The 15,969-nt window shown below is 37.5% G+C and overlaps 1 protein-coding gene across 2 annotated transcripts in view; it reads right to left on the bottom strand.

The window, feature by feature from the left end:
* FipoQ (F-box/LRR-repeat protein FipoQ) overlaps positions 1 to 15,969 on the bottom strand; it is a 177,943-nt gene that overhangs the window by 13,319 nt on the left and 148,655 nt on the right. For both annotated transcript variants that reach the window (XM_090385259.1, XM_090385258.1), the window contains exons 5-6: positions 10,322 to 10,488; positions 2,803 to 3,005 (exon numbers count right to left, since the gene is read on the bottom strand). In XM_090385259.1, the coding sequence (XP_090241385.1) occupies positions 2,803 to 3,005; positions 10,322 to 10,488 (370 nt within the window). The remainder of the gene's footprint in view (positions 1 to 2,802; positions 3,006 to 10,321; positions 10,489 to 15,969) is intronic.

The raw sequence follows: 15,969 nt of genomic DNA, 5'->3' as shown, positions 1-15,969 counted from the left end.
TGCTCAGAGAACTTCATATCTGCCTGCACAATTACCCCCAGGTCCTTCTCATTCTCTACCACTGTCAGTGTAGTACCACAGAGTTGATATGTTGCTCTGGGGTTGCTGTTTCCCATATGTAGTACTTTACATTTGTCAATGTTAAACTTCATTTGCCACCTCTCAGCCCATCTGCTCAACCTTTCCAGATCCTGTTGCAGCAGAATAACGTCAGTAGTGTCCTTAACAAACCCTGCCAAAATTTGTATTGTCTGCAAACTTGGACATTAAGCTTGATACACCATCATCAATACCATTTATAAATACAGAAAACAACAATGGACCCAACACTGAACCCTGAGGGACTCCACTAATAACATTAGTCCATGATGAGCAGTGTCCATTGATTACCACTCTCTGTCTTCTCCCCCTCAACCATCCCTTTATCCATAGCAGCAATTTGCCTCCAATGCCACACTGCTCCAATTTGTGCAGCAGTCTTCCATGTGCAACAGTATCAAAAGCCTTTCTAAGATCCAAATATATAATATCAAAGTTATTCCCTGCATCCAGTTCTTTTGTGACTGCATCATAGTAACCAATCAAATTGGTCAGGCAAGACTTTCCCTTAACAAAATCATGCTATGTCCGAGCTTTAACTGAAGTCTTGTCTAGATGATCCTGCAGTGCTTCTTTAACCAGTGCCTCCATTAATTTTCCTGGAACAGAAGTTAAACTCACAGGTATATAATTACTTGTGTCAGCCTTTGATCCTCCTTTGTGAATTGGGGTCACATTTGCACATCTCCAGTCTATGGGTACCTCCCCTGAGTCCAAAGAAGCTCTCATAATTATAGCTAAGGGTTTGCTTACTTCCGTTGCTGCCTCCTTTAATATAACTGGATAGATCCCATCCACCCCAGGTGCCTTTTTTATGTTTATCCTCAACAATTTTTCCTCCACTTTCCTCTCAGTTATTACAAAATCATCTAGCTCACTGCCAAAGTTTACTTCACTTCTGGCAGTCGCCTTCCTAAATAACTTCTCATGTGTGAATGTAGATGCAAAATACTCATTTAGTTTATTAGCCACCTGAGCAGGATCATCAACTGTTGAACCATCAATATCCAGTGGACCAATCTGATTCATCTCTTTCCTTCTAGAGTTTACAGAGGTAAAGAACTCTTTTCTGTTTTTCTTTGCATCCCTTGCCAAGGATTTCTCATGATCTGCCTTTGCCTGCCTAATCTCCTTTGTGACTTGGTTACAGACCAGCTTATATCTATCATAGGCTTCCATGTCACCCATTAATTTATATGTATCCCATGCATTTTTCTTCTCTGCCATATGTCTCATTAGTTCATCTGACATCCATTTAGGCCTAAACCTTGAACAATATTTCTTAGTTGGTATGTAAAGCCTAGTAGCTTCCATGATAAGTTCTTTGAATACTTCCCATTTTGAATTTGCTGTTGGTAACATCATCAGTTGTTCCCACTGTATAGAATTTAAATACTGTCTCAGACCATCGTAATCGCCTTTACGAAAGCAATAACCCTTTCCTTTACCCCTGATGGTAGTTGTTATGTTATTTTGGTTTTTAGGAGCATTAGCAACTAAGGCCATATTGCTCCGGGAATATGCGGTGGTCATTCCCTGACCTTTCCGCATCCTCCGTATTTGGTGGTGACGGGCTCGAACCCCGGTCTAATCAAGAAGCGTGTGCTACGCACTGCTGCTCCTTCCCACCTGGCTACGGAGGCGCCCTGATGGTAGTTACCTTTTTGAGTAAATCCCATTTCAGCACACTGTGATCACTGCCACCTAGTGGTTCCTTTATCTGCAGATTCTTAATACATGAAGAAGAAACAGTCTGATAATGAGTACTGAAAGACAGCAAGAAATATGGTAGCACTGTACTTGCTGGGTACACTCATGCCATTATTCTGAAAAAAATGATAAAAAACAATTCAAAAGACACACCCAGTAAAAAATTATCTATATTCAGGAAGGTGCCCACTGGTACCTTCCTGAATATAGACAATTTTATATGCACTTCCTGTAGTGGGTGCAGGATTCTGTAAAACTCATGGATGTTAGATAATAGTAGTAGACATTGGCTCACCTGGTGGTTAGGTTACCCTTAGTTGTGGCTCACTTCCCCATGGTGTACGTACACACACACACACACACACACACACACACACACACACACACACACACACACACACACACACACACACACACACACACACACACACACACACACACACACACACCAATGGAATTGAGCTAATGTTACAGAGCCACCATACATAAGATACTATACATGTCTATATTTAGAAAGGTACAAAAAATCAGATTTTTATCTTTAACCAACAATTAACACAAGCTTGTTATTTTTGAGATGGACTTCATAAGTGTAGCACCACAGCTACAGGGTTTTAAACAGGGGCTTTAAGCACATAATTGTAACAATTCAATTATAATTACAAATTCAACATGAAAGTAACAGTGAACTAAATGCTCTGATAGCCCATTTAGTAGACAATGTAACAAATATATATACACATTCATTCATTCAAAAATTATATATAAACAAGGGATCTGTTTGGAGATAAATCTGAATTTTTCACCGAGCTAAATAAAAGTTGTAATATTTAAAACATGCACACAACAAGATCAGAGTAGCTGCAATTTACTACAGTTAATAAAATGAAAAAATCAACTCAACTTTCCTCACAATTCTTTGTTAGAATCATTAAAAACTGTCAAGCAGTTAAATGCAAAGTATAACAATATTAATAAAATATGAATACTTACTTAGCATGCTTTAAGAAGGGAAGAACAACATTCCAGAAATGTTCTGTTATGTGTGGCATTCCTGAAAGAGCTAGTCCTCTTAACATTGGACCCTGAATTTTAATGAACTTTAAGAGAGCCTCCTCTGAAATATTTTCATTGCGATCAAGATCCAAAGCAATAAGACTCTTAGCACCTCCTTTTTCTATAAACTCTTTTAGCACCTGAAAATAAAAAAGTTGCTAAGTAATAGAAGGAATATTAACTTCTCTCTCTCTTTGATGTCACCAAACATTTTTCATTGACTCTTTTCATTTTTGTACTCTCTCACTACAGATTGCAGATCTGAAATTTTATCAATTTTTATATGACACACTTGAAAATTTTCAATTCTTTTTTCTGAATTCCTGACAATACCTATTTATATTGCACTTTTATGAGAATGTTTAGAGAAAGGAGGAGACATCACTAAGTGGTGAGCTTCTGAGGAATTTAAGAGGACAACTAACATTACTGCAAAGGATTGGTGATGAGAAAATATCAGAGTACTAGGTGTATTCTAGTAGGTAAAAAAACAAGTTGTGTAAGGCCATTTAGTGACTGAAAAAATGTAGTGTCCCTATTATCAAGGTCTACACAACTTTAAAGCTGAAGTCAGGTGAGATTATGAGCATTAAGGTCACCACGGAAAATTATTTCACTGTTAAGAAAGTCAGATTGGAGAAAGTAAAGTTTCAAAATTTTAAAAGGTTCTAAGGGATTGTAAACATGTGAGTGAAATGGAGTTGATTTAATCATATGGTGAAAGAAAGCTGTAGACTTTGTAGATGAAATGCATCAAATACATAAATATTTGATGCATTTCATTCCTCACATACATGCTGATCCAGCCAACCTTTGAATTCTCTCAAGCTGTCAGCCTCATTTACTCAGAGAGGTAATTTACTTCAGTAATTAACAATATACTGGCTAAAAGAATTTATGGCCTCTAATTCTATATCATTTACTACCATGATAATCCTCTTCCCCCTATTCATTTTATTATCCTGCTCTCGTCAACTTATAGGCCTCCATAGAAGAATGGATACAGAGTAGTCACTAGCTCAATTACTCAGTGTAAAAAAGGATAGGTGGCACACTATGGCCAGATGCCAATATGCCTAATAAATCCCCAAACAAACAAAAAGGATAGGTGAAACAGAACCAGGGTGTCTGCCAGGAGCAAAAGTAAATGATGTTGTAGAGAAGATATCATCTTTTAAGAGCACAAAAGGTGACATTTTACATGTGGGCATTAATGATATTAAGAGGAAGAGATCTGAGGATTTACTTAACAAGTACAAGGCAATGTTGTGGGTTAGGATTAAATTTGAAAGTATCTGCATTCCTGAGCAGACACAACAGGAAGGAGTACACGTTGAGAGCTTTTTAATCGATTTGGCCCTGGAGAGACTGTGCAGGCTCATGGGGTAGAATTTTTCGCAGTGGGGTCTGTGCTTGTTAACAGGAGAGAGTGTTTTTACAGGAATGGGATACATTTAAATAAAGGGCTGCAAAAATATTCACTGATGTTATCAATCTAGTGTTATGTGGGTCAGAAAACTGATAGCTTTGGGGGATACATAGACTAATAGATGAAATAGAGCTGCAGCCAGAGGTGAAAGTGATTCTTGTACTTCTTCTATTGGAACAGGCATCACCATCGTAAGCAAGGTGTCAGGAATTTCAAGCCCTGCTGTGAGCCATCTTGAAAAAAGTAAATACATGGGCTGTGTTAGTGTAAATAAGAGTAAGAAAAGGTGCATGTCCACTAATAGTAAATAATAATAAATTTTCTGTTTATACTCCGGGACGACCAAACGGTCAGAGGAGTTCACAAGATAGACAGAATACAAGAAACATGTTAGGAAAGGGATGAATCACATTGGTCTACTAGATTGATATAAATGTTGTTTGTTAAGCAAACTTGAGCATTAGCAACTAAGGCCATATTGTTCCAGGGATATGCGGTGGTCATTCCCTGACCTTTCCGCATCCTCCGTATTTGGTGGGCACAGGCTCGAACCCCGATCTAATCAAGAAGCGTGTGCTACGCACTGCTGCTCCTGCCCACCTGGCTATGGAGGCGCCCTAATATAAATGTTACTGATCCTGCTGAGGTTTCTGACAAATTGAATAAATATTTTTTATCTACATTTAGAAGTGAAGAAGTTTTAGAAGTTATTTTTTTGAAGATTTTAAGAAATTTTAAAATCACAGAAAGAGATCCAGTGAAGTGCACTGATATGCTATACACCATTGTGGTCAGATGGTTGAGCATGACTTTGAAGAATACCTCTTATAAGGAATGGTAGCCAGAAGTATAAAAAATTGCAACCTGGAGCTAAATGACTGTCATAACTCAGAGAAAAGTGTAAGAGAAACTGTTGAAGCTAAAAGTAAATAAGATATCTATAGCTAATGGAATCTATGCAATTATTTTAAAAACAGCAGGAAAAAGAGGCAAACAAATCTTGTCATAATTATGACAGTATCCCTGGATTCAGGGGAAGTCTCTATAGAGGCAGGTGTGCAAATGTCTTCCCCATTCACAAAGAGGGATCAAAGGGTGAGGTGAGTAATTATAGACCTATAGGCTGGACTTTTGTTCCAGGGAAAATAATAAAAGTCAGTGGTTAAAGAAATCATGCAAGACCATCTTGGCAGAATGCAGTTGTATGGCAATACAAAATGGATCTGTTAAGAGGAGTTCTTGTCTGACCAATCTGATTGGCTATCATGACTAAATTTCTTTGTTAACTAGATGAAAAAAAATAATTTTGACATCATATACTTACATTTGAGAAAGGCTTTGATATTGTTTTACATGAAAGATTTCTGTATAAATTGGAGAAGGGTGGGCAGTTAGGGACATGTTACTACTATGGATAAAGGGATGTTTGAGTGGTAAAAGTAGCAGAAGACAGTGATTATTAATAGTGGAAAGACTACAGTTCTGTAAATTGCAAAATCTGGAAACTAGGCACTAGCAAGGAGACTTGATGGAGTTGTTTAAGGCTTTGAATCGGTTGAGTAAACCAAATGCTAATGGCTTCCTCACTCTTGCTCAGACAAACTTAAGGGGGAATCACACTTGCCTTTCCTAATATAATGATCTAAAAAATATTTCTATATGCCTCTAATACTAGTGAAGCATATATCATCAGCCCTGTATAAAGTTGGAGCAACTCAAAATATCAACAAAGTACCAAACACCAATAGCAGATACAGACCACATTATCTAGTTTACAAGAATTTCAGAAAAATTTGATTGTTGGAAGCAATTTCAGGCATTTGTAACTCTGTATTACTCTAGGGTCCAAGAACCACTGTTCTTGGAGGTTGAAGGCAATATTATGCTTTTTTGGAATATGTAATTCACAGCTGTAACTTGTAAAGACAGTCAGCACCCTCTTAGACATCCATTGAGGCCTAAATGGATGTCAGATGAACTAATGAGACTTGTGGCAGAGAAGAAAAATGCATGGGATGCATATAAATTATCAGCCAACACAGAAGCCTATGGCATATATAAACTAGTCTGTAATCAAGTCACAAAGGAGATTAGGCAAAGGAGATTGCCAAAGATTATGAGAAATCTTTGGCAAATGATGCTAAGAAAAACAGCAAGGACTTCTTTACTGATATAATCTCTAGAAGGAAGGGGATGAATCAGATTGGTCCACTTTTAGCATTAGCATTAGTAGAGGCATATGATGCAAGGAAGCAAGCTTATGTGGCATCAGCCAAAAAAAAAAAAAAAACCCTCTCCCACTTCACCCCTCTGTTCGTTCAAAATACCTGTCCAGCCGAGCCTTAAACTTATTTAGGCTATCAGCCTCCACTACAAGGGATGGAAGTCTGTTCCACCAACCAACCACCCGCTGGCTAAAGGCAAATTTCCGCACGTCTATCCTACATCTGTCTTTCCTCAATTTGAATTTATGCCCTCTCAGGTGATTATTCTGAGCTAGAGGAAGAATCCCATCAGCATTGAGCATGCTCAAACCATTCAAGGCTTTATACACCTCTATCAGATCACCTTGCTGGTGCTTAGTCTCCAGACACTGTAATTTGAAAAACTTAGCCTTTCTTCGTAAGAGCAACCCTTTGTTCCATTCACTAATCTTGCTGCCCTTCTCTGTACTTGTTCCAGCAGCTCTACATCCTTCTTGAAGTGAGGCTCCAGACCTGTATACAGTACTCAAGTTGTGGCCTGACCATTACCTTATACAAGGGAATAATCACCTCCTTATCCCTGCTAGAAAAATTCCTAAATATCATTGACAAGACACCATGAGCTACTCTTGCAGCCCGTTTGCACTGCTCAGAAAACTTCATATCTGCCTGCACAATTACCTCCAGGTCCTTTTCATTCTCTACCACTGTCAGTGTAGTACCACAGATATGTTGCTCTGGGGTTACTGTTTCCCATATGTAGTACACTTGATATCAATGGTTCGACTGTTCATGATCCTGCTCATATAGCTGATAATCTGAATGAGTATTTTGCATCTACATTCACACATGAGGAATTATTAAGGGAGGAAAATGCTGGAAGTTTATCAAACTGTTGGTTGTTTGTTGGAGTGGGATTTATTGGCGCAAGGGCTGCTATGACCATATTGCGCCTATCAAACTGTAACAGGGTGCTGAATGATTTTGTAATAACTGAGAGAAAAGTGGAGGAGAAATTGTTGAAGTTAAACATAAGAAAGGCACCCGAGGTGGATGAGATCTATTCAGTTATATTAAAGGAGACAGCAAGGGAACTGAGCAAACCCTAAGCCATAATTATGAGAGCATCCTTGGACTCAGGGGAGGTCCCCACAGACTGTAGATGTGGAAATGTATGCCCAATTCACAAAGGGGGATCTAAGAGTGACACGAGTAATTGCAGACCAGTAATTACAAATAATGGAAAATAATGATTAAAAATGCATTGCAAGATTATCCAGACAAGATTGCAGTATTAATTCAGACACAGAATGAGTTTGTTAAGGGTAAGTCTTGTTTGGCAAATTTGATTGGTTACAAAGGAACTAGATGCAAAAAATAATTTTGATATTATATACTTGGATTTCAGGAAAGCTTTTGACACTGTTGTGCATGGAAGAGTACTGTACAAATTGCAGCAGTATGGTATTAAGGGTAAGTTGCTACAATGGATAAAAGGGTGGTTGACTGGGAGAAGATAGAAAGTGGTAATCAATGGACGCTGCTCTTCGTGGACTAATGTTATTAGTGGAGTCCCCGAGGATTTAGTGTTGGGCCCCACTGTTTTGTATACAGGGTGATTCTAAATTAATTTTGGGGTTTCCGTGGCCTTTTTTTTCAAACCAGAAACAACAAAATAAAACTGCTTATGAAATATGTAAGTGTAACTCAAAAAGTTTTATTTGAAAATGCTGTCCTCGCCGTATTGATGTCTGTGAGATATTGACGGCATTACTTCAAAATGGTGACTGTTCAAGAGAAGGCAATGTGCGTACTTTGGTTTTTCGAAACAAAGTCTTTATCACAATGCAACATCATTACGGAACTCAGTATGGAAAAGATCCACCTTCAGATAATGCTATCCAATGTTGGTTAAAGCAATTTCAAGATACTGGTAGTGTTCTGCACCGAAAAGGAGCGGGATGACCAAGCACTTCTCAGGAAGATGTTGATCGAATCCACGAAGCATTTTCTTGAAGCCCACAAAAGTGTGGTGTTCCAGCAATATGGTGCACCACCACATTGGGCTCTTATTGTCCGAGAATTTCTTGACATGCATTTTCGTGGGTGCTGGGTTGGGCATAGTGGACCAATTCCATGATCTCTGCACTCACCCGATCTTATGCCACTTGATTTCTTCTTATGGGAATACGTGAAGGACATTGTATACAAGATCCCTGTGACCTCCCTCGATGAACTGAAGCTTAGAATTGTTGCTGCAGTCGAAACAGTTACACCACAAATGCCAAAGAATACTTGGAGGGAAATTGAATATCGCTTGGATATCTTACATGTCATGTAAGATATCCATGTTGAAGTTGTTTAGCATTCTGGAGTATTGATTCTATAGGTAATAAAACTTTTTGAGTTGCACTTTCATATTCCATAAGCAGTTTTATTTTGTTTTTCCCAGCTTGAAAATTATAGGACATGGAAACCCCGACAATAATTTAGAATCACCCTGTACTTATCAATGATATTGTTGAAGGTATATCAGGCTTAATGTCGAAGTGTGCAGATGATACAAAGGTTGGCAGGGTTGTTAATGACAGTAATGGCAGTGTGTTACTGCAACAGGATCTAGAAAATTTGGGCAGATGGGCTGAGAAGTGGCATGTGAAGTTGAACATTCACAAATGCAAAGTACTGCATATGGGTAGAAGTAACCCCAAAGAAATGTACCAACTGTGTGGTGCTACACTTATGATAATAGAAAATGAAAAAGATCTGGCAGTAATTGTGCAGTCAGATATGAAGTTTTCTGAGCAATGCAGACAGGCTGCCAGAGCAGGTCATGGAGTGTTGTCAATGATATACAGAAAGTTTGCTAGTAGGGAAAAGGAGGTGATTATCCCTTTTTATAAGGCAATGGTCAGGCCATGCCTTAAGTACAGCACACAGGTCTGGAGGCCTCATTTTAGGAAGGATGTAGATTTGCTTGAGCATGCATGGAGAAGAGCAACAAGATTGGTGAGGGGAATGAATGGGGGTCCGCTTACCAAAAAAGGCTTAAGTTCTGCAAATTGCAGCAGCTGGAGACTAGGCACTTGTGAGGTGATCTGAATGGGTTGAGCACACTGAATTCTGATAGGATTCTTCTGCTTGCTCAGATTACGAACCTGAGGTGGCTTAAATTCAAATTGAGGAAAGACAGTTGTAGAATAGATGTGCAGAAATTTTCCTTTAGCCAGTGGGTGGTTAATTGCTGGAATAAACTTCCATCTGTCGTTGTGGAAGTTGATAGTTTAATAAAATCAAGGAGGAACTGGACAAACTTTTAGAGGGAATGGATGGTTTTTTTTTTGGCTGATGTAGATAAGCTCGTATGATTGCTTTCTTGCATCACATGCCTCCATTACTCTTATTATTACTATTATTTAATATTTATTCTAAAATCACAGAAAGAGGTCTAATGGAGTGCAATGCTATGCACTTTTCTGGTCAAATGGTTGAGTATGAGTTTGCAGAATGTCCCTTATCAGGAGACACAATCCCAATGATGAAGTAAGATAATGATAACACCACAGATAATGTTCCAAAATAAACATACATTCTTCTTGGGGGAAACACATAATATGCATACCTAATAAATGCTGTGCTTCTTTCAAATGTCACTGCCCAATAAAACCATCTTCTTCCACTTGGCTAAAAATATATCACTCTATATTCAACAACATCATGTGTTTTATTCCTATAATTACCATGGTACATACTGTTGGCTGGTAGTTGTGAGATAAATGGATAACTCTGTATTTAATAAAGTAGCTAGAGTAAAATAACTAACCTGATCAGTAAAACCATCCTGTTGACCAGCACTTAGGTAACGAAGCGTAGGGATACGAGTTAACAAGTCAATGAGACACTCGGTTGTTAGCTCTGTTGCGGTAATGTCTAGTTCTTGAAGGTTTGTTTTTTCCCATTCTGCTGCTGTTACATGTTCACTTTTTAAACCTATATTGACATAAAAGAACCAAAAATCATTATTTCATGTTATTAGTGTATGTAAAACTACTTTGATATCAACTGGATAATGAAAAATTAATGAACAATTGAAATATTATTCATTTTCATATAATTTAACTCATAAAACTTTAATTTTATACATTTAAATTTCAATTAATAATGCCATTTAAAGTAAACAAGTACAGTAAAATCCAATAACCTAACATCTGATTATCCAGAAAATCTAATAAACAAGCATCCAAGTGGAGCTATCAGCACATCATACAATTTTTTTTTTTTGCCTTCCTGAATGTTGATGTGAAGGATGTAGATTTATTATTATTTTATTATTAGTAGTGGTAGTGGCAAATTATGTAAGAAAGCACAGCAAAAAAAATTCTTATGACACTCAAACTTTGAAGTGAACATAGCAATTGTGCAACATATACAGTTATAGAATCATATATGATTGCATTCTTTAATTAATTTATGACATGTTTGTTTGTTGTTATTTGGTTTTTAGGAGCATTAGCAACTAAGGCCATATTGCTCCGGGATATGCGGTGGTCATTCCCTGACCTTTCCGGATCTTCCGTATTTGGTGGTGACAGGCTTGAACCCCGGTCTAATCAAGAAGCGTGTGCTGCGCACTGCTGCTCCTTCCCACCTGGCTACGGAGGCATCTAATTTATGACAGGGAAGAATTTATTAGAAAGTTATAGGATTGCCTGCTGCTGCTGCTTGTCAGGCAAAATTGGTGATTCACTGGTAGTTAGTGGCAGTGAAACTCAAGAGTTAGTCAATCTGCAGTTCTTACACAGGGCATTAGCTGACATAATGCATTTAGTCTGCATGCTTGTAAACAATTGAGAAAGCAAATTTTATACATTCATATATTATGAGGAAAAAAAATATATAAATATAAATATTTGAAAATTGTTCATTCACAGTAGCATTATACCACATATTAAGGAGCTTTATTCATATGCATTCTGTATGTAATTCAAGAAGTTGTAACTCTGAGATCAGCCCTTTGCTTTATATTGTTTTTCATTTTGCACTGTAATAATTTATAATTAATTTAGCATATAGGATAAAAGTTAATCAGTTAAATAGATTTAAAAACTTTTAGTTTTCACATAATTTTTTAATTATCACCAGACCATCAAATTATATCATAGTATGAGTTTGACATACATGCTGCATTGAAAAGCTACAGCAATGTTTTCAAATGGGATACAGAGAATTGTCAAAAGTTAATGTTATGATAGTTGAGTTTAATGTTGGCCCTTCTACTATATATGACATTAAAGAGCAAAAATAAAAACTGAAACGAAGGTGATTCTACTGTTAATTTTGTCTCTGTACTTTTATGTGGTTTTTATTATTTTATTGCATAAAAGTAAAGCTACATAAAATACAAAATAAGTAGCACACAGACGTAAAAAACTTTGGATTACTAAATGACTTTATAAGCATTTTAGATAAATGTCCAATAATCTGGAATATAATAATAATCCAGCACTACAATGGTCTCCCATGAATGCTACAGATTACACTTCTTTTACAAAACTTTATCTCAGGATCACAGGGCGAGATTTCAAGAAAATACCTTGGAGGTATGGAAACCAAAGAGATTTAAGAATGAATGTAGTAGACATTTTATAAGTGCATTTGCAAATGCAAAAAGCACATATTGTCTTTACCATCCATCTGCATGTGATAAATTGACTCTAAGTGAATAGATTTTCATGAAATTGATAATTAAAAAGATTTTTAAAAATTAAAAAAAAATTTGTCAAGACATCCTACATTTCATTAAAACTGCACCAACAGAAATTCAGCAGTTTTTTTTTTTTTTTTTTATAACACTTTAAGTAATCTGTGTACGGGATCATAAGTAAGTTAATGTAAAAATATATAAATGTTCTGATAACCATATTAAGCTACATACCAGAAAACATAATAATAACCAAGTTTTATTTTGGGATCTCAATTTACATGGCTACAAATATTGTTAAGACTGCTTCTACAGGGATGGGAAACACTTAAATAGAAAAGGTGCAAGAATATTTGCTGATGTGGGTCAGAAAACTGCTAGCTTGTGGGGGGGGGGGGAATTCACAGACTAAAACGTTAAAAGTAGCCACAGGAAGAGGTGAAGGTGATTCTTGCGCTACGTCTATTAGAATAAGCACAGTGGCCTGAAGCGAGGGGTGCTGGGAGTTTCGGGGACTGATGGCAGTCATCATGAAACAAATAAATATATGGGATGGGTAAAGGTAACTAAGAATAAGAATAGGTGCATATATTTACTGTACTTCTAGCATGTATACCAATGCTAGAAGTACAGTAAATAAATTTGATGAATTTGAAGTGTTGGTCAAGACATCAAAGGTGGAATATCAGAGATGTGGTGTCACACAGATATTAGAAATGCAGAATTGGAATTTGGGGAGTACAATGTGTACAGAAAGGATAGAAAGGGAGGAGGGGTTTTGTTGTTAATTAAGAAAAACAAAATCAAAGGAAGTGCATCCAGCTGACATAGATGGACAATGCAATATATCAGAATGTCTTATAACGGGAGATTTTAAATTCCTAGATATTGACTGGAACTTGTGGATTGGTCACTCGCACACTAGCAAGACTTTTGTGGATTTATTGGATGATTGTTTTCTACAGCAGCATGTTCGAGAGGCAACCAGAGAGGATAATACTCTTGATCTGGTTATCAGCAGTGATCATTTGTGTAATAAGAATTTGCAGATAACGGAACCACTAATGTGGGATTTATTAAAGATATAATTACCATCAGGGGTAAAGGAAAGGGTTTTTGTTTCCATAAAGGCGACTACAGTGGTCTCAGACAGTTTTTAAATTCTATATAGTGAGACCAACTGATGATGTTACCAACAGCAAATTCTAAGTGGGAAGCATTCAAGGAATTAATTGTGGAAACTACTAGATATTTCATACCTATTAAGAAATATTGTTCAAGGTTTAAGCCTAAATGGTTGTCAAATGAACTAATGAAACTCGTGGCAGAGAAGAAAAATGCATGGGATGCATATAAATTATCAGGCAACACAGAAACCTATTGCAGATATAAGCTAGTCTGTAATCATGTCACAAAGGAGATTAGACAAGCAAAGGCAGATTACGAGAAATCTTTGGCAAAGGATGCTAAGAAAAACAGCAAGGATTTCTTTACTTATATAAACTCTAAAAGGAAGGGGATGAATCAGATTGGTCCACTTAATATCGATGGTTCGACTGTTGATGATCCTGCTCAGGTAGCTAACAAACTAAATGTTTGTTAGTTGGTAGCTAACAAGCTAACAAACTAAATATCTGGGTGCGAGGTTAGCCTGTGCGGTCATTGCTCCTTAAAGCTCTTGAAAACAGAGAAGTTTTTCCTGATTTATTTTCTGCTTTATTAGTTTAAATTGTCATATTAACTTATTTTCTAGAGTAGCTTTATATTCCTAGTTACGATACTTAGTTTAAAGTTTAACTTAGACAGAGATTTTGTAGATATTACTTAGTATCGGTAACGGTATCAAATCCACGTGTCACAAATTGAACGAGAGGTCTTTTTTTTTTTTAACCAAATTTAGTCGATTTATTAACCAATTGTTATATCAAATGATCTTCTATAAGTAGATTATAGACCTAGTCAGGATCCTTAGTTTATTCTAAATTGAGATAGCGAGATTTGGAAGTTAATCAATACTTACGAGTCCGTAGAAATACCGTTCGTGAATTCCCGCCATTTTTATACGATAGCATAAGCTTAGTGTAGTAAAGTTCATAATATAATATTGTCAATTAATCAGTAAATCTATTAATCTTGATAAACTTTATTGTCAATTATATTGTACTTTTAACTCTATATATATATAACGACTTAATCGTAACAAATAATTAATACATAACTATAGTGGTACACGTGATACGGAAGTTGTATAAAGGGAACTCGAAGAAAACACTAGATACCGAAAAAAAATATATATAACATAACTGTTTTGGGATATAACTTAAGGATTTAATTTTTGTTTTGAATTTTATTGAATTAAATCGGAATCATGACTCTGACCAGAGCAGCAAAGCAAAAGGCTCAAGCTAATGGGAGTGCTGTGGTTCAGGGGAGAACTGAGGGGGGCAGTTGCCCTCTGAATCACAGTCTTTTAAAATGCACTGTTTGCTTGATGTTTGCGGAGCAGTCGGGTACGGGACATGGTACTGAAAAGGGGGATGTCTTTGTGTGTGCACGGGGTAAGGACTGCAAGGAAATCAGGCGACAACTCAGCGTTGTTATGGGCCTTTATGAGACCTTGAAGGACAGGGTGGATGCCCTCGAAGGAAATAAATTGAGGGGCCCATCAAGCTCTCAGCTGCCCACATCAACGCCAGAGCTTGCACTTGGTCATCAGGCAACACAGAGGCAGCCCCCTAGGCAGAATGCTCTGGTCCCACAGGAACTAGTAGTTGTTGGTGACTCTATTGTCAGGGAAACGGGGAACATGCTTTGTAAAGAGGATAGGTGGAATAGGACCAGGGTATGTCTGCCAGGGGCAAAGGTTGATGACGTTGTAGAGCGGATATCATCTTTTAAGGGCACAAAAGGTGATATAGTTGTACACGTTGGCACTAATGATATTAAGAGTAGGAGACCGGCGGAATTACTTAGCAAGTACAGGTCACTGTTGAAAAAAAGCCGTGAATTAGGGTTGAACTTGAAAGTGTCTGCAATTCTGCCCAGACACGATAGGAGGGAGTATATGATGAGAGCCTTGTCGATCAATTCGGCCCTGGAGGGATTGTGCAAGGCTCAAGGGGTAGAATTTTTTTCAGCCTGGACTGTACTTGTTAACAGGAGAGATTGCTTCTACAGGGATGGGATACACTTAAATAGAAAGGGTGCAAGAATTTTTGCTGATGCTGTCGAGGCAGTGTTAGGTGGGTCGGAAAACTGCTAGTTGGGGGGGATACAAGGACTAATAGATTAACAGTAGCCACTGACAGAGGTGGAAGTGATTCTTGCACTGCTTCTATTGAAATGAGCAAAAGCCTGAAAAACAAGATGCAGGATATTTCAGAGACTGCTGGTAGTCATTGCGGTACAAGTAAACACATGGGTTGTGTTAGGGTAGCTAAGAATAGAAACAGGTGCATGTATACCTGCGTGTACACCAATGCTAGGAGTTTGGTAAATAAATTTGATGAATTTGAGCTATTGCTCAAAACATCAAAGGCAGATATTGTTGGGATATCAGAGACGTGGTGTCACACAGATATAAGTAATGCGGAACTGGAATTTGGGGAATACAATGTGTATAGGAAGGATAGACAGGACAGGAGGGGAGGAGGGGTTATGCTATTAATTAAGAAACACATAAAGTCCAAGGAAGTGAAGCCAGTCGACATCAGTGGCAGGGCAGTGTCGAGTCAGTTTGGTGTGACATAAGCATAGGGAAATCAAAATTG

This window comes from Mastigoproctus giganteus, chromosome 11 (assembly GCF_048544385.1).
Source record: "Mastigoproctus giganteus isolate SK-2022 chromosome 11, ASM4854438v1, whole genome shotgun sequence".
Taxonomy (NCBI): Eukaryota; Metazoa; Arthropoda; class Arachnida; order Uropygi; family Thelyphonidae; genus Mastigoproctus; species Mastigoproctus giganteus.
Note: the sequence above shows the minus strand (reverse complement) of the source record. Positions and strands in the feature narration are given on the sequence as shown.